The sequence below is a fragment of the Mus caroli genome, chromosome 2, assembly GCF_900094665.2.
Source record: "Mus caroli chromosome 2, CAROLI_EIJ_v1.1, whole genome shotgun sequence".
Lineage (NCBI taxonomy): Eukaryota > Metazoa > Chordata > Mammalia > Rodentia > Muridae > Mus > Mus caroli.
Window position 1 is genome coordinate 99277604 of NC_034571.1, and position 26655 is coordinate 99304258.

At 35.6% G+C, this 26655-nt stretch overlaps 1 protein-coding gene across 4 annotated transcripts in view; it reads right to left on the reverse strand.

The window, feature by feature from the left end:
• The window catches only part of Elp4 (elongator acetyltransferase complex subunit 4), a 202605-nt gene that overhangs the window by 108231 nt on the left and 67719 nt on the right, over window positions 1–26655 (reverse strand). For all 4 annotated transcript variants that reach the window (XM_021154303.2, XM_029471296.1, XM_029471291.1 and 1 more), the window contains exons 6-7: window positions 18440–18524; window positions 13456–13644 (exon numbers count right to left, since the gene is read on the reverse strand). In XM_021154303.2, coding sequence (XP_021009962.2) covers window positions 13456–13644; window positions 18440–18524 — 274 coding nt within the window. The remainder of the gene's footprint in view (window positions 1–13455; window positions 13645–18439; window positions 18525–26655) is intronic.

Consider the following 26655-nt stretch of genomic DNA (forward strand, 5'->3'; position numbering starts at 1 on the left):
GCACAGTAGGCTGGGACCCAAACATTCTGCTGAAATGGTTGGGTAGCTCAAACTCTAGGTAGTATTTGTAGCTCCTCCATAGGAGGTGTGCATATTGTGAGGAGGGCAATTCAGACTCTCATCTGTGGTCTCAAAAGGAGATAGTGTAAACAAGTTTTCCTTAACCTAAAAAAAAAAACTTTCAATTATGTGGACACACTATAAAATACATAGAATATTTGCAAATGGCTATTTTTCTTAAGGCGATTCTTCAGTCAATGGTGAGAAAAGAATCCAGATTGATTCCTTCCTTCAGTGCAGTGCCACAGGGGACGGTCCTCCTCCAGAAATAACAGGGGCTTCAGGGGCCAGAAACATGCTCCTCTCAATATTCCCTCAGCCAAAGACCATTCTATCAAACTCATCCAGGTTGGGTTTCAGCCAGTTATTCTTCACCCAAACAAAAATGTCTGCCAGACATTCCAACAGCTGGGAGACAGTTCACAATGAGTCAACTTGAAAATGATTCATTGTGCTGAGTACTGAACAATGTTGGGATGGGGGTGGGGTGTGGCTGGGTTGATAGTAAAGGGTGAGAACAAGTGGGAGATGAAGAAAAGCCATGTGGTTCCCTATCAAGAAGAATCTTGGATAATAACCAGCAGGATCCTATTACTTCATTTTTAGTATAATTTCAACTGAGAAGAGTACTGATGTTACGGACCATCAGATGAGCAAGAGCTTAGCAAGGCTACTGACAGTGTTTCTTAACCTAAAAGGTCAGGTTTACTTTTATCTCTAAATAAAAGACAGTCTTTGTGTCTAAATATCAGAGTTTGTTAGAATTCACCTATTCAAGATTTCAGGCATATCAACTTGGGTCTTCTCAATTATATAATTAACAGAACTGTAAGATTTAAAGATGGACTAATTTCTCTTCTAATTCTGTTGTAACAGAAAAGTGCTGTGTATTTAAATGACTAACGCAACACTGTTATTTCTTTTCCTCATTTAACCCTAAAGTTAACTAATAAGACATTGAAAGACATCAATTTTTTAGGTCTTTTAAAAGACAGCTTATAAGCAATAAATTAATTAGATTGATCAAAGAAAACTAATGGATTCTAAATCTAAAGCGGCATGTGCAGCCTGAATTCAACGTTTCTCAGAAGTGTGTTCACTTATTCATGTACTTTATTTATGGCATTTCTAAGCTCCATACTTGTGTCACTGTTATTAATTATAAAATAAAATCTATCTAGAAAGGTTTTATGATGCTTTAGGCCAAGAAAAACATTTAACTGTATTGTTTCCATGAAAGAAGTTCCATTTAGCAGCGACCTTACTGTAGTTTGCACAGCTATTCTGCAGAAGTTGGCACACTGTAACTAACCAGCCTAGCTGTGAAAATTATAAAGTAGCGAGAACATCTATCGAATAAGAATAATGGAAAACTATAAAAGAGTAATGTCTACATTTCTGATTGAGATAACCTTTATTTTTATAATATACACAATGAGTTTCTAGCTATTTATAGGAACAAAAATGTTTTGGCATGATAGTGCAGTTTTTTTAAAGTTCAAAAATATGTGATTGCTTGTGCATATTCAAGATCCTTTTAGAATATGATTCATTAATGTGATATTATCTTAGAGTCATGTTTATAAGAAGGTCCTTCAAGTCACTGTATTAATACTAAATGGTCTTTTGGATGAAGGTAGGTGAATTTATATGAGAACAAGAAATGCACGTAGAAACCCCTTGGAAACATAATAGTCATGGTTCAGTTTGTCAGGAACACACTGCACATAAAATCATCATATGGCCACTAGTGCTCAGACATTTTTAGTATAGTGACTAGAGTGGAGCTCTTGACATAGAACTTCTATATTCGTATCCTCCTGGACTCTAAACAGTTCCCCCCCCCCCACATTGGAAAAGATGTGAAACTTCCTGCTCTTTAGTTGAAAATTAAGAAGTAACAGAATCTATGCATCAAGTCATAATAGATATATTTGAACATCATTCCTATTTTAATATTGAAATTGCTAAATTAAAGTTTCAAGTGAGAAATACTTAAACAAGGTTACCAGAACTTAGTCATCATGACTAAATTAATGGTTATAGTGCACATGTGCCATAATGACATCACCCAAGTATGTACAATGACACTGCCATCCCTCCTCCTTGCCCATCTGGATAGGAAATCTAGGATGACTCAAAAATCCTTCTTAGACTAGACCAATCTGCCTTTGCTCCTGGGTGAAAGTTGTCAGCTCTGGAGAGCAGCCGAGACATGACTAGGAGGGAAGCCAGAACACAAGAGAGCTGTGTCTACGAGTTTTAAGAGTTTGCTGGCACTCTCAGATGGCATTGTCATAAGTTGTAGAAAGAGTCCTTAAATTTTCTGTTTCAGTATAATTTCTTAATTCTAGAAACTTAATGCATATCAGATATACTGCAAGTAAACAAGGCCAAGCTTACTACCCAGCTGTCTGCTATTTTATTCTCCCTTTCACAAGAGCCTGGTGAGTTTTGCTTTGAGTGTTTGCTTGCTTTGAAAGAATGGTAGCACATTTTTATTTAGAAAATTTCAAATCCATTAAAAGAATTTTAAATTCTCAAAGATCAATTTAAACCTTCATTTCAACTCAAAGCTCATAAAGCTAAAATAGCAATTTTAAGGTAAAAAAAAATCCAACTACTGTTCTATAAAGCTTCAACAATTGTTCTAATACACAATCTTAGCTAGCAGAGTCTACTGAACATTTCCTTACTTGGATGACACAAATTACAACAATATAAAGGACACAATTTGTAGCAGCACAGAGTAAATTTCTTATAAATATTTTAACTTGAAGATTAAAAAGTTAGTTAATGAACATTTTAATTTCCAAGAGACTTCAGAGAAATTTACCAACTGGTATAAAGCATACATACACTGGGTCAAGAATAAACTCTTGGGCTTCTCCATTTAACTATCTAAGAAAGATAGCAAAGAATAAGAGAGGAGAGTTCTCATTTGAGGACACTGTGAACATCACATCTGGACAAAGCTCGGGTCCAAGTAGAGAGAAGGGATATTTAAGCTCCTTTCTGTGTGAGGACTACATGTCAGGAGGTGTGCATGTGGGTGTGGGTGTCCCACAGCTGAGCCTGGGAGACAGAACCTCTTCTGAAAAGTGTGCATATTTCTTTGTTATGAAATCCATTTGTCTTATTACTTCCTTGTATGAATGTTATTCTGTGATAATACTAAGAGGTAGGTTCCATTTAAATTTCAAAAAGTTGTCTTTATATTCTAAAATAAACTGTGAACTTCAAAAACATATTAAATCTGCAACATTTAATTTAATAGACATTGTAAGTCAGTTGGTATAATTTTGTCAGATAAAACTGCTCAAAAATAATGAACAAAATCATCACAATCATTGTTTTGTAATCTTCCCTTTAATAGAATTAGCATATAAGAAGTATGGAATGTATTCTACCTCAAACACCACTATTTACCCCTTATCTAACTTCAAAGACAAACATCCCTCCCCACCCCCCACCCCCCCAAAAAAAGCTTAAAACATTTCACAGAGTACCTTAAGGACAAATCTATTTTAACTTAAAGGAGAAAGAAATTGTTGATTTTTTACACATTACTAGGACTTGGCAATGAAACCACATTGTGTGTGTGTGTGTTCTAGCTGATCAACTGTGTGCTCTAACTTTGTTTTGAAAAGGGTGGTTCTTCATTTGTTTTAGAGCATGATTTTAGAAATACCATTTGTTTAAACTGACAGAGTAGATATTTATGAGTTTTGCCTTTTTTTCAGTCAACATTCTCTTAAATATTAACAGAACATGCTCTGAAGGCTTTCAGAAATGGGATGCAGAAAATACGATAAAAATAGGCTAGAATAAATAATGACATATAGTATTCAAAAGCAATTTCAGGCGTTCCCCAAAACTTTACATCATCTAATTTTACATTATGGAAATTAATTCGATACTTGGTTCTTTATGTTTTGTTTCATGAGGACCTTTCAAGTGATATATTCTACTTCTTTATACTTATATCTCTTAGAATGCAATCGCAGACATCCCCCAGTGTCCAGTTAGTGTCTGTGCTGCTGCAGTAGGTTAAAGATACTAAAGTTTAAAATCAGCTTAGAATAATACCACATTGAGCACAAAATGATAGCCTGTCATTAGGAAGAGGCAGCCAGAGCCAGGTCCAGATGGGAGACTGGCTGGGGAAGGCTGAGGCAGGTGGGGAAGTGACAGGAACCTGACAGAAGACAGGACTACTCCCTCTGCTGGCAAGGCCCTCACCTGCTTGCCTTTTCAACTCACAACTAGCTTTTCTTTCATTATTTAAGATATAACCAATAAATTATTTAAGGTGTCTCCTTTCAGTCTTCTGTATCCACACATCTTCTAATACCCTACTTTTAGCATACGAATTTTTCTAATATATAGGGATCCAATGTTTCACCAGGAGGTCTCATTATTTAACTTGTAATTTAATTTCATCATAAGCAGATCTAGATGTGCTTTATAATATAAGCTTTCTAAAATTAATTATGCCTTTAAATCATTCTTCTTTATATAGCTATATCTACATACACCCACATATGATTTAAAAGGAAAAGTCTTGGGTTATAGATTTCTCAGTCTCTTTCCTGGCTCTGTGTAATGCTCTGTAATGAAATAATATAGAAATGAACCATATAAATCAACTATACAGGGAACAAGGAAACAGCATGTCACAGCAAAACAGCATAGATGTACAGCGCCAAACCTATCTGACAATCTAATGATCTGAACGTGCAGATATTATGTACTAATATTAAGAACTAATGATTACACAAAAAACTAGTTAAATTTTACAGAAAAATCATTCAATATTTGGTTTTCAATGTAAGTTAATAGCTGCAGCAAAAACATTTAGTAAAAATCTGTTCTAAGATTTTGGCCTACAACCAGAAGCTCCCAGAACAGGAGGGATCAGCTTTTTCACCCACTGTTCTCATCTGAATCCTGGCTTAAAAGCTATTCCAGCTCCCAGCTTTCCAGAAGGCTCCATCCCAGGAATCCTTGCCTGCCATTTGGTTTGCTGCTTCTAATCTCCTAGGACTTTCTTAGTGGCTCTCCTCTGCTGACCTGGCACTGGCTCCTGGAAGTGAGTGATTATTAACCCTGGAGGTCAACTGTGGCACTAACAACTGTGTGGAAGCTTTCAGACACAGTGTACAGTTTGCTGCTCTAATTAAATATTAATTCTAAGTGTTACATTTTGTGGCTAAGAGCTTTTATTTTCCATCATCAGCCTGGAAGAGAAAGAGGTTACAAGGCTAATTTAATCTCTCCCTTTGTACTCCCCAACATTAAAGATTGACTACGTAGGGTATGAAAACATTATTAAAAGAGCTAGAACTCTTTATATAATAATAATGTAATTAATAGCAAAGGGCTAAAACATAACATCAGGGCACACTATTTGACCTGGTATTTAAACAGCTGGAAAATATCAATAGTAACAAGCATATTTTGTTTTAAGAGATAACTATATTTTTTCAAGGCTACTAAGTGTTCTTTCAGGAAGGGCAAAAATCTGAGTAAGTTAAAAATCTTCATTTATTTTCCCACAGAGATTTTTCAGATAGCTTGTAACACAAAGGATAAAAGATTTTTATGAAATAAATGCACAATTAAACTATTAGCTCATTTTTAATTAAAAAATATATAAAAATAATGTAAAAGACCCTTCCCTATTTTTTTGTTTGTTTGTTTTCGTATCCACTTCCCATATATTGACTACACAGGCCACTCCCTGCTTCTGCTTCCAGAACAGCTGTGTCTGTGCCTAGGCTCTGATCACAGTAAAGGAGATGTGGTCCAGACCCCTTAGCAATGACTCACTCTCTACCCCATGACATATTCCACGCTTTATGTAACTGAGGATTTGTGCTTGGCCCTAAACAGTCCTTTAGTTAAGAATCGCTAACACAGGACTACACATCAACCACAATACAAAACACTGTCCCAGGTGTTTCAGGAAAGTGGAAATCAAGCCAAATGATTACTTTCCTTATAGTGTTCTTGATACACTTTAGTTAGATGAAGCATAATAGAAGGCTTCTAAAAGGTATTTTCCCCCTTTCAATATGAACACAAGTCTGATTGGCAATTACTACATCCTGTTCTTATTTAATGTGTATAACTACCTTAAGACAAAATGCATCTACACTGCTGTAGATGCTCTGTGTTGACAGAAAATTACAGATATTGTGAAGTGTAAGTTTCAGTCATTTTTGAACAAGAAAATCAGCCAAATATATAGTGCACATGTGACGTACACAGGCTGCGGCAGTGTCAGAATCTGAGAGATGTGCTAATGTGCACGATGAACAGAAAACAATTGGGAACTATACGAATCCCACTTTAGAGGAAGAGGATTGGAACAATTCTATTATTTGCTATTTAAAAAATAAATTATAACTACAGCTTACTAAATTTACATAAAGTCACAAGAATTTGACACATGCAGCATACAATTTAAATGAATTGAATATAATTCAGTTCATTTGAAAAAAAACCTTATAAGCCTTGTAAATGTGTCATTTTCCTACAATGACTTTTAGACTAATTAAGATCTAAAACAATGACAAGTTGGTTGTAATTGATGAAAATATCTCGAGTAAGAGAGTAATCATGAAAAAAAATGATACCTAGACTATCTAGCTCTATTTATTAATAATGGATAGTTATGATTAACAGAGGCTATAGCTATAATTTTCATACTTAAATATTTTCCTTATTAAAGTACAGTTTTAAAGATCAATGAAAACTGTGTATCTACGTGTGGGCATATGCATGTGTGTGCAGGTGTGTGTGAACACCAGGGGTATCAGATCCCCCTGGAGCTGGAGTTATAGACAATTCTGAGCTGCGTGACATGGGTGGTGGGAACCAAACTCAGGTCCTAAGAGCAGTGTGTGCTCTTAGCCAGTTAGCCACCTCTCCAGTATTCCTTTAAAAAGCCACTTTAAATACTTTAAGAAATGAGATAAAATAGTTTAAGATATATAAATCAGTTCTAATAATTAGATTATCACAACAATTACAGGAAAATATTACTGAAAATTTTATAGTTAAAAAGCTTGATTATTCATCAATTATATTTAACTCTTTAAATTAGACTCTATGTATGTATCTATGTATGTGTGTATGTATGTATGTATGTATGTATGTATGTATCTATCTATCTATCTATCTATCTGTGTGTGTTTATGATGTGTGTGACATGCTATGCATGTGGAGGTCAGAGATCACTTGGCAGGAGTTGGTTCTCATTTTCCATGTAGGTGGATTCTGGACACCAAACTCAAACTGTCAGACTTAGCAGAGACCTTTTCCATGTTAATAGTTCTTTAAGAATAAGAATACTTTCTTATTTATCTAAGAATAAAAGATAAATTTAGAAATTCATTGGAGTCCACTTACAAGATACTTATAAATGATTTGTAAAGGCAGCCATGGCTTTACTTGGTATAGCTGGTAATATTCTGGCATTGAATAAATGCAGTGTTACAGATGGAAACATTTCTCTCCAGACAGATGTTTTGCATTATTCACTTCAGTAGCTTCAAAGCTCTAGCATATTAACATTATCAACTAATTTTAAAAGCTTTTAATTAAGATAAAAATTTAAACCTCTTCAGCTTTTAAGAGATAGGGTTCTTTGTTCCCTGTTTAAAATCAGGAAAAAACACTTTCTTTAGTATTTGCCAAAGAGCACGGGTGAGTTTCATCCAATGAAGAACTGGGGTCAAAACTGTTATCATTGCAAGACAGTATCTATGTGATAAAGAGACTGACTACAAATATCAAGTCACCAACTCCCAATGACAATAAATAAAAACATGTTGCAGTCTAGTTTCACGTTTGAAATCTGATCTGAAAAACTTTAACCAACTCAGGCACTGACTGATGTTTCTTAAGCAAATGCAAGAGATTTTCATTCCTGCATTATCACAGGGAAAGAAACATTTTACATTGTGTATGTTGAAAAGTCCCCTAGAGAGTGTAGATTATGAAACACTGATAAAAAATTTGCAGTAAAAAAGAGAGACAGTAAATATTCTTTGAAAGAAAAACTATGAAAAAGGTATAGGAGAATAACCTTCCATTTTAATACCAAGTGTTTACTTCCTGACAGTTTTAGGTAAAAGTGTTTTTAATCTATTTAAAAATACAAATCAAGGATAAGTTATCATGAGTTGTATGAGAAGTATACAAGTAATAGAAAATCTATTTTCTTTTCATTTTGCTAACAAAACTGTATTTAGGCACAAAACTAAGCTTTTATTTCCAGAAAGAAATATTACTGATTCTCATTTTTTACAAGCACACACTATCACTGGGATTGAAAAAAAAAGTATAAAATGCTTACGTAATTTTGAGATAGATAACAAATCTCACCAATAGTTAAGACAATTGCTACTTATAGATCAGAAAGAAGTGATGGTGTCATAGCTGACTAGATACAGAAATTAAAATGTCCCATTTTAAAGTCCTTTATGCTCACTATGCCAAAAATAATGTTGCTAAAGGCATGGCAGGGGATAGTCACTCGTTCCCAAGAGTAAGCAGGGCCGGAGGAGTGCTCCTTGTACTCAGAGGAGAATAACCACTCACATAGAGATTTAGACATAAAGATTTAAAGTCTTCTTATAATTTAACATGTAGAAGAATAGAAGAGGGCTTAGTTCCTTTTCTTAGATATAAGCTTTTTTTTTTTTTTTTCCAGTTCATGATAACATCGCCTCAACAAGAGTCGGGACAGTTATGCTGTGAGAACCTGAGCATCTGCTGTTATTATCGCTGAGGCCTGTCTACTGCCCGAGTCTGTGAGACCACATGCTCGGCTGTCCTCTCATCTTGCCATCCTCACCAATTAACTATTAACGTGGAGGGCTGTACACATGCTCTCAGGGGCTCTTTAACAGGCTTCTTGGCGAGTGGAACAACTACTCAGCAGGGATGTGGGAACTAAGTAACGCTGGGAGAGAGGGCACTACGGTGGCTCTGCTCCTAGTCACACTGCACCTCATAGTTCAGTGTGGAAAAGAACCACACTCAATGGAGCCATCTTCACATATATTTTAAGACAGGGTCTTCAGGCAGATACTAAACTATATTCTAGTATAAGAGTTATGAGTAATAATACTACAATTTTATAGGGAAAACTGCTTAAAACTACATGTCTGTCTGAAGACATTCATAATATGCCTCCTAAATAGTTTCAGTCCTTTTAAACAGGTATTTAGAACTTATTTTTATACATTAACTTCAAAGCACACTTGTCAGCTTCTATTGTATTATTATAGAAATAACCTTAAATCAAATCAAATCAAACATTTCAAGTTTAAAGTTGTAAGACTTTATGTAAGAACACAAAATAATTCAAATAGAAACTTTAAAAATCACCTTTGTTCACTCCGCTTATAAGTATCATTACAACAATAAGTTGAAATCAGTTTTGAATCTATTATTTTCCCTATTTTAACTTCTCCCCCTCTTTTGCAATTTCCTTAACTATGTGTTCCTTCCCTACAATGAAGTTAAACATGGGAAGCATGCCAAAAGTACAATAAAGGGTAACTAATCATTACTGTACAAGTCTGACAGAATGCTAATAACTGAGACAAGAGCACTGATTGGCTGTTTCACTACTCCAAGAGATGAAAATAGTTTATATACCCTTAGTCTTGTCTTAATTTAAAGATGCTTAATTATATGACAAAAATTCCAAGGATATGAAATAACATTTCTTTTTCCTAACAGAAACAATTATCAACACCAAACAAAGCTCAAATATCCAACACATAACACACACACTTCCCACACCAGACCAAAAAAAAAAAAATCTTCAAAACACCCAGTATAACAATAACCAACAAAACCCCTACCACTACCAACAAAACAAAACAAAACTAACAAACAAATAAACAAATAAACCCCAAACCCAAACCACCAGCATTCATACTGTTTTTGTTTTATTTTATCTTATCTTCAACATCCCTGAGGTGGTGACTTTGTTATGTTTTATCCATAGATACCTATCACGATGCTTACGGTATTTGAATGAATAAATGAATGAATGAATGAATGAGGCAGCGAGTGTGCAAAACTGTCCTAGTCACACAATCACCATTTAAACTCTGACTTAGAGACTCCAGAAATAGTACTGGTCATGGTACGAAAACTGTTGTGAGTCTTGTGAAGTTTATGCTGCTAAAACACAAGCACATATCTGTGCTTCCTGGTCTGCCTTTAGCCCAATCCAGGAGAAAACATTGCTAGGTGTTTTTCAGGAGAAGGGTCAGGTAACTGAAGATCTCTATTCTCCTTCTGCTGCAAGGAGTGGTGGCCAGAGTGTCTAGCATGCCACACAGGTGTTTCCCTCTGATCTGCTCTCAGTTTTTCTACTGCAGCAACACAGCAAACATTTTCATTTTTGACAGATCTCTCTCTTCTGATTATCAATCCTGAGGGTCTCTGAAGTAAAACCCAGCACTGAAGATGACTGCTAACACATACTGAATGCCTACTGTGTGTCCAGCATTGATGATGACTGCTAACACATACTGAATGCCTACTGTGTATATTTTTCATCCTCTGAATTGATTAATTTTTGTTTCACTTTTTTATAGATGAAGAGTCTAAGACGAGAAAGCTAACTGAGACCGAGTAACTTATCAAGCATCCCAGCCTCCAAAGGCACACTTTCTTTTTGTCATCAGATGCTGCTTTGTTCTCATCCTCTCCCTACTTTGATTCTATGCCAGTATCTCTATGGAATAAGCAGCATAGCATGGTGGCTGAGAGCGCAGCAACTAGAGGCACTACTCAGGTCTACTGTCTGCTGTGTAACCTGAGAGAAGATGATAGCATCAGCACCTAGTCTAAGGATTACATGAGTTACTATCTAGGGAGAGTTTAGGACTACATCTGGCCTACAGTTACACTACACACATACTATGAAACAAACTCAGTCTCTCTGTTTTGTATATTCATGTTTCTAATTAGGTGTGTCTGTGAGCATGACTGCCTCATGCATGTCTGTGCAGAGGCCAGAGGTCAATTTTGGCAGTTACTCTGTAAGCACCACTACCATCCACTGTGTTTTTTGAGACAGGGTCTCTTGCTGAGACCCGGAGCTTGCAGCAAGTTCTGAGGATCCATTTGTCTCCTCCTCACCAGGGCTAGGATTACAAGTGGGCTTCACTACCCTATTAGAAGGTGGCTAGTGGGTTTACTAACAACACTTTCCATTCTGAGAACACAATCATGCTGTTTAACTTTAAACAACCTACCTGTTTGGTTTAAATCTTGCTATTTTTATTTCAAAGTGGTCTCTCTTGATACAATAAAATGCATAAGTTTAAACAATATTGTGTAGAAAGGCTCTAAACCTTGGCTCCAAGACCTTGCCATTCAACCATCTAAATTGTGCTGTAGAGGGGATGACCTGACAACACTTGAGAGGATCATTGTTGTTCCTTGAAATGTAAGGAAGGGGAATCTGTCAGAGACATTACAGTGGCTAGGACCTTTTTAAAGGAACAATCACTTACAATACAGCTTTGAGTGGTCTCTGTTTTGTTTTTCATTAATTTTAATTCAGTTTTAAAATAAATATAAAATTACATACTCAAGTTGTTATTTTACAACTGTTTTTCTTTACTTGCAATTTTGCAGAAGAAAGCATACATCCATATATTTGTCATTTGTCAAGAATGGAACTTTTTGCCTAATCTTTTACATACTCTAATGTGATAAGGACTTTGCAATGATAATTTTCTCCTTAAAAATACTAAATAATAGCAGTGTTAATCAAGAGCTAAGTTGCAGAGTTTTGTGATGGCTGAGGAGCTCTGTGATATAACTATGAAGATGGAAGGGGCTAGAACCTAAGGAGAAACATAAGCCTTGCCACTTACTGATTGGACCACCTTGGGAAGCAGAGACTAGAAATAATCGTCTCCCAGGGTTGTGGTAAAGACCCCCTGACATAAGGCTCTGAGATGCCAGGGCCTCAGAAGCAGATGCAGACACACATAACGGAACTTTTCCCTGTAGCTTCAGATCGACCATCAAATCATCAAGCTCACCATGAGGAACAATGCTACCATTTAAGTATTTATTTTACAGTAACATGATGAACAATGAACAATGTCTAACACTGTTACAAAAAGAAGTTTTCCTATAATATTTATATAGATTTAATATCATTTTGAGAATAACATAAAATGACATATTTTTGTTATTAACATAATAAAAACATAAACTTATATTTAAGAATGACTTGTTACAAGCCTGTGAAGAAAACCTGAGTTAATGTATCATGATTATTAAAAATAAATTCTACTCACCAATGAGTAGAAATTCTCTTGTTATTTATGCCTCAATTTTCAGTCATATTGAAACTCAAGTTTGGGATATGTTGCATTATTATATATACTAATGTAATTCAATGATATTTTAACATATCTATTATTTGGTAGGGTGGTCTAGGTATGCTAGAACAAAAACACATGTGTAGCTTCAACAATTAGAGATTAGAAATAATTTTCAAAGTGAGAATCAATATTCATTCAACTCACATTTACTGATCATCTATGTAGAAAAGTCAGACATTGAACAGAGAAGTTTTGCTCACATTGATATTACATTATTATAATGCCCCGTGAAGTATAAAGGTGTGGCCTTGCCTTCCTATAAGACACTAATGTAGAAGAGATATTTAAGCTTGCATGAAATCACATCTTTGAGATGATAATGTCCTTTAGCAAAGAATACTACCATCGTCTATACTATACAACTGCTGCTGCTCACTATGGCTGACTCCTATAATTCAGTAAATGGGAGGACTGCCATAAGGACTAGTCTTAATGACATTGTAAAAAGAGAGCCATAAAGTTTATTACATGTTTACTTAATGAATAGTTAGAATGCTAGAAACCAGAAGGTATTTACAAACACAAATTAAAATTGTGTAAAAATTAAAGGAGGTATTGACTCATTTATACAAGAAAAAAGGTACAAAATATTTAGAAGTAAATAGGAAAAAGTCTTAAGAGAGGCCAAGATCAATAAGAGCAAAGACTAAGGGGAATGGTCGATTAAAATGTATCAAATTGGTCAAGATTAAAAACCTTGTATTTTCAAAAGACTAAGAAAAGGGATGTTACATGGTAGAAGAAAATTATTAAAAGAATAGCTAAATCAATACAAAAAAACCTTACAAACGGATGATGAGATTATCCAAAAAAAAAAAAAATGGACAAAACCCACAGAAGATATTCAAATAGTGAAGGAGCAAATAAAATAATGGCCAATATCACAAGCAATGAAGGGAAATTAGAGCCAAACTGTTCTTCCATTTTCCCAGTAGGTAAGAAAAACAATAGGTCTTACCTGGACAAGATGTGCTGGCATCGTGATGATGCAGGCTGACAGTGAGGATCTTAGAAGACCACGGAGAATGTAAAGGAACTTGGTAAGCCTATGATTGTTGTCACAGTTTTCTTTACAGCAAATGTCATCTCCCCATAACGGTGAGCCAAGGTTCTGAATTCCTATTCTTAAAATGTTTTTCTGCTTTTTCTAAAAGACAGAGGAGGAGGTAAATACATAGGTACTGCTTATTAATAACACTCCTTTATTTGCTAGTTCTTATCTAAACTCACAATATCGGGAAGATGATAGATACGGTACAAACTGAAGTGATCTTACCCTGAAGATAGTATGTAGTATATGCCTAGAGGACAAGAGTATGAGAGAAAATAGGACAAATCCAGTTTGGTACACCAACAGTCCCAGCTACTTAGGATACTGCTGCTGGTAGATTGACTGAGTATGGGAGTTCAAGGGCAGCCTAAGAACACAGTAAAATGCTGTCTATCAAATGGAGAGCTTTTTTTTTTTTTTTTTTAATTTTTAGAAAATATGAAGGTCATGACAAGAACCAAACTTGAATTTTGTCTAAATTCGAGGTGACTAGTAAGATTCTTATTGAGAGAGTAAAAGCAGCAGCGAGGTACTATGTGCTGTGGGGCTTGCCTGCATTCCTAGCATTTAGGAGGCAGAGGAACAGGATCACTGTAAATTCAAAACTAGTGAAGTCTATAAAACATGGGCCAGGACAGCCAGGTGTGTAGAGCTTCTGTCTCCAAAAAGTTAGCAAAGCAAACCAAACAACAATGATAACAAAATCCCCAAATAATATGATGCTAGAGGCATCAGCAGAGAAAATGGTTAATTCAAAACCGTAAACATGCATTCTTAGAATTATAATACCCTGCACCTCTAGTAACCCATGACGTCAGCACTCCTTGTCTTTCTGTCACTGCTATGGGGGCTTCTTTTGCAAAGGTGTTTACAACTGTATTTTATGTCTCTAGGTTTTTTTAATGAAGTTGTTTTTTTACTGATCTAATTTAGGTTCAACATTTCAAAAGTTAGCAGATGACATTTAGAGATTACTGACATTATAGTCAAAATAATGGTGCTCAATATGTTTTCCTTGGAAGAGAACATTTTAAAATCATTTTTTTTTTAAAGCAAGGATACTTGTCAGTAAGTATTTGACAACATATGTGTTTACAAGCTCTGCTGTTAGGGTTATTCTTACTGAACAAATGTTTTGTAAATGCTTTCCTTAGCAATCTAGCAATATTTCTGGGCACATGAAAGAGGTGTTAACAAAACATGGAATATGCAAGTATTTAGAAGATCAGTACTACGTTTCTGATAAAATAAATAAGGTGTTCTTTCTTAAAGCCATGATTTCACATATGTGCCAGTTTAAATGGGCTTTCTGAGGAAACAGGCCCCTAAAATGAATCATTCATTGTTGCTAGAAAATTGTACTAAAAATTATTAAATAATTACTATTACCCAATCTAGCAAATCTATTTTACCAATTGAGAGACCAGATCTCTGTATTCTCTTTATTAAAAAAGTTATTGACAAAGAGAAATAGTGCAAATGAATGTAAACATCTGACAGCTGGAGAGGACAGAAGGAGTGTGGGAGGGGATGAGAGAGAGGAAGAGTCCAGGCTGGGAAGCCACTGCAGGGCTCTGCAGATGCAAAGCCACTTCTTGGCATCCCCAGGGGCACTTATTTTAGGGAGTTCTTTGGATTCCAAAATCTATGTATGTTTAAGTCCTTTATACACAACAATGATATAATTGCATATAACATACATATATATATGCAATTGCATATAACATACATACATATATATATATATGTATGTATATACTTTAAATCATCCCTAGGTTAATGAATTATAATATATAATAAATAATATATAATACATAATATAAATACAACATATAAATAGTAGTTATACTCAGTTATGTAGAGACCTAGGATGAGAAAAAAGTATTTACTATAGATAAAAAGTTTTTATCTATTTTTACTATGTTATGATCTTGGCCCATGAAAAGCATTTAATTTGTGTATTACTCAGGAGAATGAAGTGAAAACATGCATGAGGCAGATATTAGAAACATGAATTAGAAAAGATTCAGTGGTTTAGAGTTTGTCTGTTAATGCAGGGGACCCAACTTCTCTGCCTAGAACCTGAATACATAGCTCACAACCAGCTGTGATCTGATGCCTGCTTCTAGCTTCAGAGAGCACCAAAATCACAAGGACGTGCGCACATGCATGCATGCCTCACTCATGCACACAGGGACACATTAATATACATCTTACTACAATTATTTAAAAAAAGAAGTACATGCATGTTCCTGGCAAATTTTTGTATACTATCTGTGAAAAGTAAGAAGCTATTTCCTTTCTTTATTACTGAGAACTTATATTGAAATAAAATGGTAAAAATGTAAGGTCTGTTTTGTTAAACTTGTTATCTCATGATAATAGGCCTAGGTCAGATTCTTAATAGAGAGATCCACAGGGAAATATAAATAGTGAGGAAAGCTGGAGATATGGTTCAGTGGCACAGTGTTTACCTAATACGTGTAGGGTCCTGGGTTCAAGTCCTGGCACTGTCTTGCCAAGACAAGAAAATAGACCCTTACTGGAATAAACAACAAAGAGACAGATAGGACACAGCTATGAGAATGAAAGGGCGAAGTAAAGGAGACAGCATTTCAAACCTAGAGATACTACTGTAACAGGGAGGACTTGCAAAATGCTTAAAGATGCTGTTAGACATGGAATAGGGAGTTATAAGTGCTTGGTGACCCTGACATATATACTACCATATGTATACAGAAGGCATGAAAACTCTGACTCAAATAATGAATGAATTAAAAGATTGTTAAGTCCTTGGTACACAACACATTAGAATAGGAATGTACATAATACTTCAACACAAAGAATAGATTTTCATAATTATAATAGTAACTGCAGAAACAAAAGCAGAATCTCTTCTGGTATCTTAGATGTTAGGTTATAAAATACAAAATGCACCTGGTAGTTAAGATAATAGATACATTTATTCCCATAAGAATATCTAATATTTAATTAGTATGCTAAGTAAAAAAAAATCAATGGTCAAACTTAATTTTTATAGTATATTTAATTTAATTTAAATAATTGGCATTTAAAAATTAATAACAAATGATATTTCGAAGCAAGTTTTAAATGTTTGTACCCAAATATATTTGTAGATGAGCTACATCNTCTGTTCCTTATAGAATATATTTTAACTTCTATCCAACTAGTTCAATTTATTTGAAAGTGCACAGTTGACAAAAAATTTCCCCTTANAAGTAGGATTAACTCCAATGTCAAAATACTATTTTGACTCAAGAATACTACTTAAAGACTCTTTGCTATTCCTCAGCTTGTCTGCAGTTCTGAGACGTGACTAGACTAGGGAGTGTAGCAAGTAATATAGTACAGGGTTTAATACGCTCTAATACATAGGAAATTTACTTCTATAATGACTTATTGGCAGAAGTTTAATTCGAAAATGTTAAGCATTTTTGGTATGCACTATAGAAATGTTTTACCTCAGTTTTGTCCAGTCTTTATGAACGTCAACTGTTACTGAGCCTCACATAATGAGAGAACTGAACGTGCTTCATTTTATTTCTTATCAACTTTAAAGAATACAAATCAATTGTCTCTTGAAAGTGGTATGTTTTTTCCATATCCAAATAAACAAAGAAATAATTTCTATTTTGTTTCAATACAAGGTTACTTCCGAAGTATTCTTAGTTTTATTTCTAAGGTGCTTATGTACATATTCCTTGGCAAAAGTCAAGCAATTCCTGTTGCTTTTCTGCATTTTATAAATTTCCTGCTTTTAGAAGAAATGTCATCATCCTGCAGAAGCTGCAGCTCTGCACACTGCACCATAGGAACTGTTATGACATGCCTGTTTCCATAGCTACCACCGCAAGTGGGGAAAGGTGTCTGTCAGCGACCAATTTGCCTCTGCAGACACACACTGGCACCAAAAGAAGACATGGCACCCATAAATCTTAGCTAGGACCAAAATGCAGTAATAAGGAATGAATAGTACTAGCAGTCACTACAATGACTATAGAAAACATTAAAGGTCATCTCTAAATACTTTCCAGATACACATAAATATTTCACCCTGCTATTAAATTGGCAATAAAACCAATTTCAAAATTATTTATTTTGCCATGAAGAAATTGTTAATATAGTAAGTAAATTGATTAAAAAATAGAAATCTATGAATTAACAGCAATTGTAGATAAAGATGATAAAATTTAATTTCTAGCTTCTTTGTCTTCATTAAAAATAACTGTGCAGTAAAGATACATTTGTTAAAATAACCTTAAATAATATAATAATCATAAAATAATATACATCTTTTAGCATCAAATATAATTAATATCACTCAGAATCTTTGGAAGGCAAATGTTTAACAATAAAATTTCTTAATTTTTTTAAATTTAAGTAAAACATCTTCAGTATTGAGAATTTGGAGAAAGTATAAAATTAGAGGTACAGAGAACAGTTGTGGTATAAAATATAACAAAAATATATCTTTTATTCAATGAAACAATTCAGAATGTAATGGAGCAAGGCATAAATATCGTGATAATTCTTACACATAAGGCAATTTAGAATTAAGGTCTGAATGACAGAAATATGAACATTCGAAATAAAAAAATGAATACTTCTATTATGAGAAGTAATTTAAAAAACATAACTACTTAGTAATCTCAGAAGCTAAAAATAGATATTTAAGTACAATGTGATTATTTTGTGTGCATCCTGAGAATCTAGTAAGAACTCTAAATACATATGAATACTCTCTGCTCATTTACACGGTCTGTGAAAATAGGTTGCACATTATTGATTTTTCCCAGGCTCTTCAGCCTACCCGAGAGGTTTGAGAACAGCACTCTGTCCATGACTACAGAAGGCTCGGAAACCCTCATACCTGGGGATTAGCTCCATCAAATCCTTCAGCGTAAATGCTCTTCTGAATGAACTCAAGCAGCCTCATGTAGCCACAGGACAAAAAACTGTTGGTAAGAAGTGGTTCAAATACATAAACAGGCCTATCACACAGGTAGTGAAACATCTATAATACATTAAGTAAACAACACAAATTTATTAAAATGTTTAAATAAAAAAGTGTATCAAATTAATATTAAACAATTTAAAATATGAAGTCAGTATGTAAAAAAGAGGGTCAGTTACTTAGTTTTTGACATTATGAGAGGATAAAAATCTGTGGAGACTGAGATGACTTAATTATGTCGGGCTTAGTTACCTCCAAGAAAATTAATGATTTAATGAAGTAACCTAAAAGATGAAGCCAGCGTAGCTTTTCAGGAGTAATCATACATAATTAACACATAGTTAATGAACTGCTATGCCCACACTCCCAAATCAATGTCCTGATCACCTGCGCTCATCTTCCATCAAAGTTTTAATGTCCTTACAACAAACTGCTAAAATAACATTAATTTAATCATTTGGATTTTTAGGACACATGAAGGCAAACATAGTATAATTCTTACTAAATTTAGCCACTTCCTTTGTTAAAAGATGATACAAAAATAAATGCATGGGTTTAAGAAGACATCCTAGATTTTTTTCTCACTAGCTTTGTTTCTTACTTTGAAAACAGTAAATGAATTTTTAAGGTGCACTTGGGCCTAAAAAGAACACTTGAGATATAACCCTTGTAAATGTCACAAGATGTTTCAGGGAAAAGTTAGAAAGAAGGAAGCCTGTTTCATGAGTGAAGCTAAGAAGTGCAGCAGCACCTTTCTTTAGTCTGCAACATCAATACAAGTTGATTCAGCAAAAATGCGTGTATATATTTGTACATGTGTGCGCTTCTGAATGGCTGCAGCTGACTCCAAATCCCTATCTTGCAGAAACAGAGCTAACATAAGGAAAAATTTTCTGTCAAAAACACACATGACTCCAGGAGACTAAGGGCCTCCCAGCATGGGTATGTTTCACGTAGTACTGCCCCCTTTCAAGGACAACACAGGCTACATGGGCATAGTTTCCTACTTTTACATTAGAACACATCCATAAATAACACTGTGTAAGGGTGATTCTCTGAGAGTGTCCTGCCTCGGCACTTATTTGTTCTGGCTAGCTCCATTTTCAGCACATAGTATTCCAGTGTGAATGCAGTCTATGCAATTACCATGTGGGCCAACTAGCTTTATACAGGGCTGGTGGATAATCTGCTCCGAGATCCCAGATTATGAAATACATTGCAACTACTAATATGATGAACCTCACTATGGGTTAAAAGAAAGCATGTGTTTACCCATTCCCTCCTAAGGCATTAACAATGCTTCGAAATGTTCTCTACTTTCATCTGTACTACAGAATACAGGATTCTTTTTCAAGGTAACATAGTACTCTGCTGCATGTTTGTGTGTATACCACACTTTCTGTTGATAATTCAGGTTGATTCTGTATCCTTGCTGTAATGAAAAGGAACACAGCTATTCCTTCAACACACGGATTCACTTCCTTAGATATAAGTGCATGAGTAGTGCTATTAGATACAATACCTGTACTGTGAACTTTGTAATGACTGCCACACTGTTTTCAACTCTACCAACAGTGGACAAAGACTTTCTTTCTCTACATCATCACCAATACTTACCCTTTACCATGTTGATAACGAGAGTTGTAAGTCAACATCTCCTAGAGGTTTTAATATATATTTCTCTAGTGAACAATGGTATTTGAGGGTTTTTTTTTTCCTGCATTGATCTGTTGGCTACTTGTATGCCTGTTTTAGAATAATATCTACTCAGGTCCCTTCCTGTTTTTAAAGTCAACTTTCGTTGCCACTGAATCACTTGTGTCCATACAAATTTGAGGTCTTAAGCTCTCTCTCTTTCATGCTCTCCTTCCCTCATCCCTCCCTCCCTCCCCCTTTCTTATTTTCTCTGTATTCTTTAGATTTTTCTCTTTATCTTATTCAGTGTTTCATTTTGGAGAATGAAAATGAAAACATAAACCCAATACGTTTTAATCACTTTCCTTATTTAGCATCAACATAAAATAATTTACTAGCCAATACACTTAGAACTTTTTAAGTAATAAGATAAATTTCATGAATTACTTAGAAACTAAAGGTTTGCAAACATAAATACAAATAAATGCTTGTGCATTGCAAAAGCGAGTATCAACTTCTGAATGAATAAAATAAAATCATTTAAAAGGGGGAGTTGTACTTTATTAGTTATCACTCATTGCTGTTTAATATGTATAAAAGCATATATAAATATTGATAAAATAAGTATCTGCTATTTCCTTAGTAAATTTTGGTTTTATTATTGATTCTTCAATGTTGAGAAATCTTATGCTCTGTGTGTGTGTGTGTGTGTGTGTGTGTGTGTATGTGTGTGCTCATGTATCTAGTCATAAGAATTGAGAAGAAAATTCATCTATAACTGTTACCCTGGCTTTGTTATTATTGTTTCTAAACACTTTGTCTCTTTTTCAATCCATATACCTAGGTGGTTCTATCTGAGTGGTTCAGATGTGTGAGTCACAATGAGTGTGTGAAGCTCAGAGGACAACCTTACCCCTAAGCAATATCCCCAGCTCTTGTTTTCAAACACTTAACAGTTCTGACTATTTCAAATATTTAAAGGCTGCTCGGAAGGCAGCTCATTTTGAATCATACATATGGTCCTGCTTTATTCTTATACTTTCAACAATATTTATATTAAAATGAGCTACACTTAGTTTTATGTGCTTGAAGCTACTATAAATATAGAAATATAAAATATACAAAGTTATGTAGATTAATTTCTAAGATTTATTTTTTAATTTACATTTGTAACTGTTTTGCCTGCATGTGAGCATTAGATTTTCTGGAATTTATAAAGCCTGTAAGTTATAAATGATATGAAGTGCCATGTAGGTATTGGAATCCAAGTTTGTTCCTCTGGAAGAGCAGTAAGTACTCCTGAGTGGTTACTCACTCATCGCTCTAACCCTGGAACTAATTTTGAACTTTAAAATACTAAGTACTTAAAATTATCTTTAGTTTCACAAAGGGAAAAAAAGGCTTGGGCAACAGGAGAAAGATAAATTTTTGTCTGTAAAAAGATATATGAGAAAAATAAAATTGTATATTGAGTCACAATAAGTAGTTGAAATGTGAAGAATTTGCAGACAGAAGACAAACTCTTTTTTTTTTTTTTTTATTTTTCAAGACAGGGTTTCTCTGTATAGTCTTGGCTGTCCTGGAACTCACTTTGTAGACCAGGCTGGCCTCAAACTCAGAAATCCGCCTGCCTCTGCCTCCCAAGTGCTGGGATTAAAGGCGTGCGCCACCACCGCCCGGTGACAAACTCTTTGTAGACTGTTTAAGACCCTATCTGATTTTAGTCACACTAGCTGCTGAACTGCATGGTACATAGGAAACACTGAAGAGACTCTGGTGGCATAGCATTTGATGAACACAATGATCTTGTGAAGTAAGTTCAGACATTATCCTTACTTGTGGCGGGGAAAATGAAGACTCATTGTAGGATACATGCCTTGTACAAGGTTATATATCATTAAGTGATAGAACTGACATATAAAATGAAAATATTTGCTAGGCATGGTTGCATGACTTTAACCCCAGCACTTGGGAGGCTGAGGCAGGCTGACCCCTGTTGAGTTTGAGGCCAGTCTAGTCCACATAGTGAGTTTCAGCTAGCCTGGGCTACAGAATGAGAGCATGTCTCAACACAAATAAACTAAACAAACAAAATCCCTTGAAAACAGTCTAAAAGTGTACTCATTTGCTTATTCAATTTCACTATGTTAGGTCTCTAAAGGAGGTGCACAAACAGTCTTTGGTTCCCACACACTACTGTGGTTAACAGGAGTTTTGAATGTGGTTCCATTCAACATATTAAATGAAGCACTCCAGGGTGCAGTTACAAGAGGAGATCTTAGCTGTACCCATGATATCTTCACCAATGTGCCTGAGCTGTACTTAACTTGCAGTGTGATAACGTAAGGGAAACTTTCATACTAAACAGCGAGTTTACAAATTGATAACTGAGCACCATTACCATGTAGCAGGAAGATGCTAAGGCCTGAGAACTAGCTCTGTGTCTACCAGAGCGAACAATTCAGCTCAAAATGTGACACAGACAACTTCTTTAATTTTTTTCTCCTATCTCTCTTGTCTACAGTGACTTTAAAATTATATAGTTCAAGAATGATTTTTCTCTTTAAAGTCATTTGGATTTAAAAATAAGAAACTCTGGCTCTTACTGTCCTTCTCTCTTACTCTCTCTGTCCTTTCTCTCCCCATTTCCCACCCTCCACCTGTTCCCAGTTGGCCTCTCCCCACCCCTCCTCTCCACTCCTCTCCCCTCCCCTCCTCTTCCTCTCTATCCCCCTGCCTCTCTGTCTCTATCCCTCCTCAACTCTCCTCCCCATGCCCTAAATAAACTCTATTCCATACTGAAAAAAAAAAAAAAACAAAAAAACAAAAAAACTCTGGTCACTTAAATATGTGTTTAACAACCTGATAGAAATATTTGAGAAAAAAAACAAAACAAAACACAAAGCCTTAGAAAATTAAGAATTGCCATTCTCAAAAAATTATCTATAATTACAATTAAAATAAATATGAGGCATTTTTGACATTATTTTGAAAGCCAAAAGGACAATAAAATTTATCTTATCAAAGTTCTATTTGCATGTATATTATAAAGAAAGATTCAACTATGACAAGTAGTAAGGCAATAGGCACAATACATGTCTCAACTAATTGTGTAAAATACTTTGCTGAGCTAAAGGTTTATTAGCATATAATTTGCATGTGATTCCAGAGATTGTGAAGTCTTTTCACAAGTAATTTTCAAGTTAAAATTTTCATTAGGATTACCCTGAAGGCTGTCATTTAATAAGGCTGTCATTTTCTTCTCTGATGCTCTCACCTAGCAGAGATTTTGAGTGGACCATGGAAACCCAACTAAGACAAAGACACAGAGTCTAAGAATGAATTCAAGAGTGTTAAGGAGATCCATGGCCAGCAGAGACTCCTGGACTACAGCTGGGAAGATCTAAGACCATGGAGATGTACAGACGCCACTCTATGACATGGACATTAAGTGAAGATATGATCTAATGAGAGACAGTGAGCCTGGTAGTATACTGCCTCTGCCAGGAGCTGCCACATATGAATGGCTAGAACATGGCTCCTACAGGCCTCCCAGCTGTGTGGGGTATCCCAGCCTGGGCTGTCACACACTGCCTAATCCTCTGCACTCCAGTTTCTACATCTTCTCTCTTCCCTTATTCATCCTACCTAAGCTGTTCGATTTCACCATGATACACCACGCAGTGTCATTATCACCTACCCTCTAAAATTTCAGGCTCATGCCCTCTCCGTTCCACTTACTTTCAATCTACCTAGGCCATCACTGACTGTGGTCACTTTTATCTTTTTGTATTACACTTGGTAGCATCTTTTAAAAAGTTAATTATTTTATTTTTACATTCCCAGTCCCCCCTCCCACAGTTCTTCATCCCATTCTCCCTCCCATTTGCCTCTTAGAGGGTGTTTGCCATCCCCTATCCCCTTCCCTGGGGCCTCAAGTCTCTACAAAATTAAGCAAATTCTCTCCAACTGGAGCCAGACAAGGCAGTCATTTGCTACTTATGTGCTGGAGGATGGGGTGTGTGTAGTATCTCGCACCAGCCCATGTATGCTCTTTGGTTGGTAGCTTAGTCTCTAGGAGCACCCAGGAGTTAGCTGAGACTGTTAGTCTTCCTATGGGGTTGCCATTCCCTTCACTCTTTCAGTCCTTCCCCTAACTCTTCCATAGGGGTCCCTGACATCAGTTGGCTGTATCTGGATCTGTCCCAATCAGCTGCGGTAGAACCTCTCAGAGGACAGCCATGCTAGACTCCTGTTGGTTAGCACAACGTAATTAGCAATCTTGTTCCATAGTCATCCCATAACTTCATTTAATCTATCCCTTTCTTTGTCATGGCAAAACTCTTCTGGTTGATCCAACTTTCTATGGGCTCACCATCTGCCCCGATGCAGCTGAAAATGGTCAGAGAAAGGTCCATTCACTGGACTAGTATGACTTAAAATTTATAATTATAAATTCCAAGAGGGTATTAGGGTTACTTAGCAATCTCACTAAATACCCTTAAACTCCTATATGACAGTTTCACCTATTCTCCATTGTTATTCAAACTGAAAAAGCATCTGTTTTTCATCATACTCATGATCTGGAAACAGAAACAACCAAGATACATCTAGTACTATATATATCCAGAAGACATGCTCATTGCTATATTTATATATTTGCCTGCTGTAGTTGACTTTGATAACTAGATGTGATAACTAGATTATGATGGTCGAAGCCTCATGAATGGGATTAGTAACCTTATAAAAGAGACCTATAGGTGTGTGTATGCCCCTTCTGCCATATGAACTGACTGAAATCCTGGCATCTGTCTATGTAGAAAGTCTTCACAAAAACCAGTCTTGCCAGAACTTGAGTTTGGACTTCCAGACCCTCAGCATGATGAAAAGTAGAACTCTTGGTTCAAGGTACATGGTATGTGATAGTTTTGTTGTAAAAGACCCAAAGGCAAAAGGTCCCCACCATCATCATTTGTACCACATACACAATCTTCAGCATGCTGCCACAAGAATCATCTGAAATCTTTCTCCTGACCTGTGCACACACCTTATTTTTTCAGGCTCTATGCTAACAGTGCTCACTTCTGAACATTATTAACTTCCCCCTTCTCCCTGTCCTATGTAAATAAATGTATGATCTTCTCTCCCAATCAGAACGCCTCAAATTTACCTCTCTGCCAGATTGAGCTCTATTTGTATCTGCATCAAAGCAACTTGAATTTTCTCATATTTGATGTTCTTAGTTAGTTCTTTCCTTATATTTATACCTAAATCCAATAAAGCTTCAACACCATCATCCAATTAAGACTTCTTTTTTTTTTCATAGTGGCTAATGATCTCAGTGAGTTCTCTTGATTTTTTGTAGCAATTTTAGACATAATTCATTCACTCATGCATACATATCTTTGAGAACATGTCATTATTTGGGATAAATTCACAGAAATGGGATAATAGTAAAAAGACAGTAGATAGTCTAACTTTTGATACCTTTTCCTAAGACTGTTTCAATAACCTTTACCCTCACAATTAATATGATTGGTTATATTTCCATATCCTAGCTAACATAGGATGTTATTTTAAATACTTGACAGTTGAACAGTGTTGCCTCTGATGTGAGTTCATGTATTCATGAACGTGAGCCTTTGAAGCAGCAAGGCTTGCTGACTGCACTTAGATTGTCTACTTTTGCTTTTATTAACTATGCATTTCAGCATATATAAAAGCCACAGGATAGAATCTTTCCTCAATATTGTGGAGAGTTGGATGGTGTCTTCTTTGCTCCACAATGTTCAATCTTTCCTCTTTCTTCTCATGTATCCATAGCAGTTGTTGTCTGCTCTTTTTTCTTTGGCTCACAGTTCATAGACTATCATTTTGTTCCTTAGTTTTCATTTTAAGCTTTTCTGCTGTTTGCTTTTTGTTGTATTGTTTTTGACTCCACCTAACAAATCTTCAGCCTTGCTTGCAAATACCCAGGCATAAGAGAAACTCAGCACCTGGTAGCAGTCACAACACAACAAAACTGCCAGAACTTTGATTTTGAAGGCTTTGGCTAACACATCTGTGAGAAAATAAACTTCTGATTTGTATCTGTCAGACAACCTCAGGTATTTTGTAATAGTAGTACAAATCTTTCAGTTTTGGAGCAATTTCAGTTGACTGTGGTGGGAAGGTATGGTGAAGTTCACAGTGACAGGAATGGGTGGCAAAAAGTATACCATGGGACTAGAATCAGGGCTCTAACCTCTGAGGCTTGCTCCTAATAACTTACCTCCACCAGCCCGACCCTGCTTCATAAAGGCTCCATAGCCTTCAGAATAGTGCCATAAGCGGGGCTTAAATTAAAGAAAGGTTATCCTAGATTCAAACCACAACAAAGACCCCATCTCTAGGGGTGGGCCTGTACTGGCTAGTTTTGTGTCAACTTGACACAGCTGGAGTTATCACAGAGAAAGGAGCTTCAGTTGAGGAAATGCCTCCATGAGATCCAACTGTAA